Source organism: Aedes albopictus, chromosome 3 (assembly GCF_035046485.1).
Source record: "Aedes albopictus strain Foshan chromosome 3, AalbF5, whole genome shotgun sequence".
In the NCBI taxonomy this organism is placed as follows: Eukaryota; Metazoa; Arthropoda; class Insecta; order Diptera; family Culicidae; genus Aedes; species Aedes albopictus.
In genome coordinates this window covers 402,483,185-402,487,053 of record NC_085138.1, presented here as the reverse complement: position 1 = coordinate 402,487,053, position 3,869 = coordinate 402,483,185, and the positions used below count along the sequence as shown (strand labels likewise).

The 3,869-nt window shown below is 44.1% G+C and overlaps 1 protein-coding gene across 1 annotated transcript; it reads left to right on the top strand.

Moving 5' to 3' along the window:
- The first annotated feature begins 1,263 nt into the window (after positions 1–1,263).
- LOC134291001 (serine-aspartate repeat-containing protein I-like) lies at positions 1,264–2,166 on the top strand. The gene is given in 2 exon segments (XM_062858244.1): positions 1,264–1,407; positions 1,477–2,166. Coding segments are annotated over 2 exon segments (834 nt in total).
- The last annotated feature ends 1,703 nt before the right edge of the window (positions 2,167–3,869 follow it).

Genomic DNA, 3,869 nt, shown 5'->3' with positions numbered 1-3,869 from the left:
AGACAAATTTTATTTAGAATTCTCATCTAATTCTGCTCAGGATGCTCGCCGAATTCTGTTCAGTATTCTTGTCGAACTCTGCTTTGGATTCTCGTTGAATTCTTTTCAGGATTCCAGCCGATTTCTGCTTAGAATTTTCGTTTAATTTTGCTCAGGATACTTGTAGAACTCTGCTAGGATACTCATCGAATTCTGTTCAGCATTTTTGTCGAATTCTGTTCAGAATTCAAGTCGAATTCTGCTTGGAACTCTCATATAATTCTGCCCAGGATTCCCGTTAAATTGTGTACACCATTCTTATCAAATTCTGTTCAGGATTCTTGTGAATGTTGCTTAAAATTCTCGCCTTATGCTGCTCAGGATACTCGCTGAATTCTCTTAAGGATTATTGTCGAATTCTGTCCATTATGCATATCAGATTTTGTTCAGGATTCCAGACAAATTTTGTTTAGAATTGTCGTCTTATTCTGCCAATGTTTTTCGTCGAACTCTGTTCAGAATTCTCGTCGAATTTTGTTCAGAATTCTCGTCGAATTCTGCTTGAGGTGCTTGTCAAATTCTGTTCAGAATTCCAGTCGAATCTCTTTAGAATTCTCGTCTAATTTTGCTCAGGATTCTCGTCGAATTCTGCTCAGGATACTCGCCGAATTATGTTCAGTATTATTATCGAATTCTTTTCAGAATTCTAGTCGAATGCTGCTCAGAATTCTCGTCTAATTCTGCTCAGAATTCTCGTCAAATTCTGTTCAGGATTCTCGTCAAATTCTGTTTAGGTTTCGAGTTGAATTCTGCTTATGATTCTCGATATATTCTGTTCAGAACACTCATCGAATTCGGTTAAGAATTTCCGTCGAGTATTGCTTAGGATTTTCCTTAAATTTTTGTCAAGAATTCTTGTCAAATTCTATTCAAGTTTTTCGAATTGTGATCGAATCCGATTATGGATGTGATATGAAAGCTTCATTCACACTTATCTCTGATTGTATCAAATTTAAAGCCTTCTTCAACCAATACAGTGCACCGTTCATCCAAGGTCCCACCAGAACGCGCGCGCCCAGATTTATTTTTATTGGTTTGGGGTCGTTTGTTTTCCCGGGGGCCCTCTGCGTTTGAAAAATCGTTCAACAATTGGTTTCCTCTGTATCCCATCCAAATGCAGCAGCAGCAGCACCACGACTCTTCCTTCTTCCGTCTCCAATCATCGAACCTCTGTTCATCGCTGGTGCCGGAGCGCATTTCGGAATTTATTGGCACCCGCAAACAATGGCATCCGGAGATGCTGACGACGAGTCGAGCAAAACGGAACGATTGGCCGGGTGCCTTACCGGGACGACCAGTGCTGGATTGGTTTTTTCGTTGCAGCAGCAAACGGATCTCTTCTGGTGTTTGTTTGCCGTCGTGTTGACCGTGAGGAATTGTGCATGGGGACGTTGATGTTGAATGCACTATTCGGAAGAATGGACGCATTTTGTGTAGCAGAAGCAGAAAGTAGAAGCAGACATAGTAGCAGACGTAGAAGCAGACGTAGAAGCAGATGAAGAAGCAGATATAGAAACAGACGTGGAAGCAGACCCAGAGGGTGACGTAGAAACAAACGTAGAAGCAGACGTAGAAGCATACGTAGAAGAAGACGTAGAAGTAGACGTAGAAGCAGACGCAGAAGCAGACTTAGAAGCAGACGTAGAAGCAGACGTAGAATCTGACGTAGAAGCAGACGTAGAAGTAGACGTAAAAGCAGACATTGATGCAGACGTGGCAGCAGACGTAGAAGCAGACGTAGAATCAGTCGTAGAAGCAGACGTAGAAGTAGACGTAGAAGCGGATGTTGAAGCAAATGTAGAAACAGTCGTAGAAATAGACGTAGAAGCAGACGCAAAAGCAGACGTTGATGCAGACGTAGAAGCAGACGAGGAAGCAGACGTAGAGGCAGACGTAAAAACAACTGTAGAAGCAGACGTAGAAGCGTACGTAGAAGCATTTGTAGATGCAGACGTAAAAGTAGACGCATAAGCAGACGTTGATGCAGACGTGGAAGCAGACGTGGAAGCAGACGTAGAAGCAGATATAGAAGCAGACATAGAAGCAGATGTAGAAGCAGACGTAGAAGCAGACTAAAATGCAGACGTAGAAGCAGATGTAGAAGCAGACGTAGAAGCAGACGTATAAGTAGACGTAGAAGCAGACGTAGAAGTAGACGTAGAAGCAGACGTAGAAGAAAAAGCAGACGTAGAAGCAGACGTACATAGAAGCAGGCGTTGAAGCAGATATAGAAGCAGACGTAGAAGCAGATGTAGAAGCAGACGTAGAAGCAGACTAAAATGCAGACGTCGAAGCAGACGTAGAAGCAGACGTAGAAGCAGATGTAGAAGCAGACGTAGAAGCAGACGTAGAAGCGGATGTTGAAGCAAATGTAGAAGCAGACGTGGTAGCAGATGAAGAAGCAGTCGTAGAAGTAGACGTAGAAGCAGACGTTGATACCAGATGTAGAAGCAGACGAGGAAGCAGACGTAGAAACAGCTGTAGAAGCAGACGTAGAAGCGGACGTAGAAGCATTTGTAGATGCAGACGTAAAAGTAGACGCAAAAGCAGACGTTGATGCAGACGTGGCAGCAGACGTAGAAGCAGACGTGGAACCAGACGTAGAAGCAGATGTAGAAGCAGACGTAGAAGCAGACGAAGAAGCAGACGTAGAAGCAGATATAGAAGCGGACGTAGAAGCATATGTAGAAGCAGACGTAGAAGCAGACTAAAAAGCAGACGTAGAAGCAGATGTAGAAGCTGACGTAGAAGCAGACGTAGAAGTAGACGTAGAAGCAGACGTAGAAGTAGACGTAGATGCAGACGTAGAAGCAGAAGGTATAAGCAGACGTAGAAGAAAAAGCAGACGTAGAGGCAGAAGGTATAAGCAGACGTAGAAGAAAAAGCAGACGTAGAAGCAGACGTACATAGAAGCAGGCGTTGAAGCAGATATAGAAATATGTGAAGGAATTCAGAACTTTCTATTTTCTGAACATTTGTGTGCAGCATAGTTGTCGCATGTTCTACGGGAATCCCTACTAGTCAGTGAAGGAATCGCTGAAAACGTTTCTGAATGAATCCATGAATGGTTTCCTGAAATACTTCTCCAAAGGAATTCTAAAAGTAATTATGAAGGAATTTCTGAGGAAAGAAGACGTTGATGCAGCCAGAAGCCAGAAGCCAGAAGCCAGAAGCCAGAAGCCAGAAGCCAGAAGCTAGAAGCCAGAAGTAGGCAATCTTCAAATAATACAAATTTCTGCATTTTACCACACTCCCCCCAAACGGAGAAGAAACCTTTGCCGGGGTCACCGTTAGAAATGGCACCGCAACGCGACGCGCGGAATCGACCGTGGCAGTAGCAGCAATAACGACCAAATGTGGAACCAATGTCTGCGGGTTCTCATGAAATGGGCCTTTTTATTATTACCCCGTCGTCATCGTCACCATCGTCGTTGCTAGTCATGTTCCTCGCCGATCCAAAAGCCGGTCTTGCGAGGGTCTTCTAAATCAATCAATCGTGTTGGGTCGATTCCGTTCGGCGGGTCCGAGGACTGGCGGCGGGGCCACGCCAGCAACCATACGGCTGGATCACGATTTCAATTATTGGATTTTATTTGGGAAATTGTGTGTTTATCCGCTTAGGGATAGGAATTTACCGTGGACAGTCGTTTTGAGCCGTGGGTTCAATAAACATTCTTTGGTGGCGGCCTTTGTCCCGGTAGAGAATAGTTTCTGGGTCAATGTTTCAAAATGGGCTGCCAAGTTTGTTGGCAATCAACCGCGATGAGTGTACGATTCAGTCGAGTTCGTTTTTTCGTTTCAATAAAAGTAGTAAGCTTCATTGTTTGTTC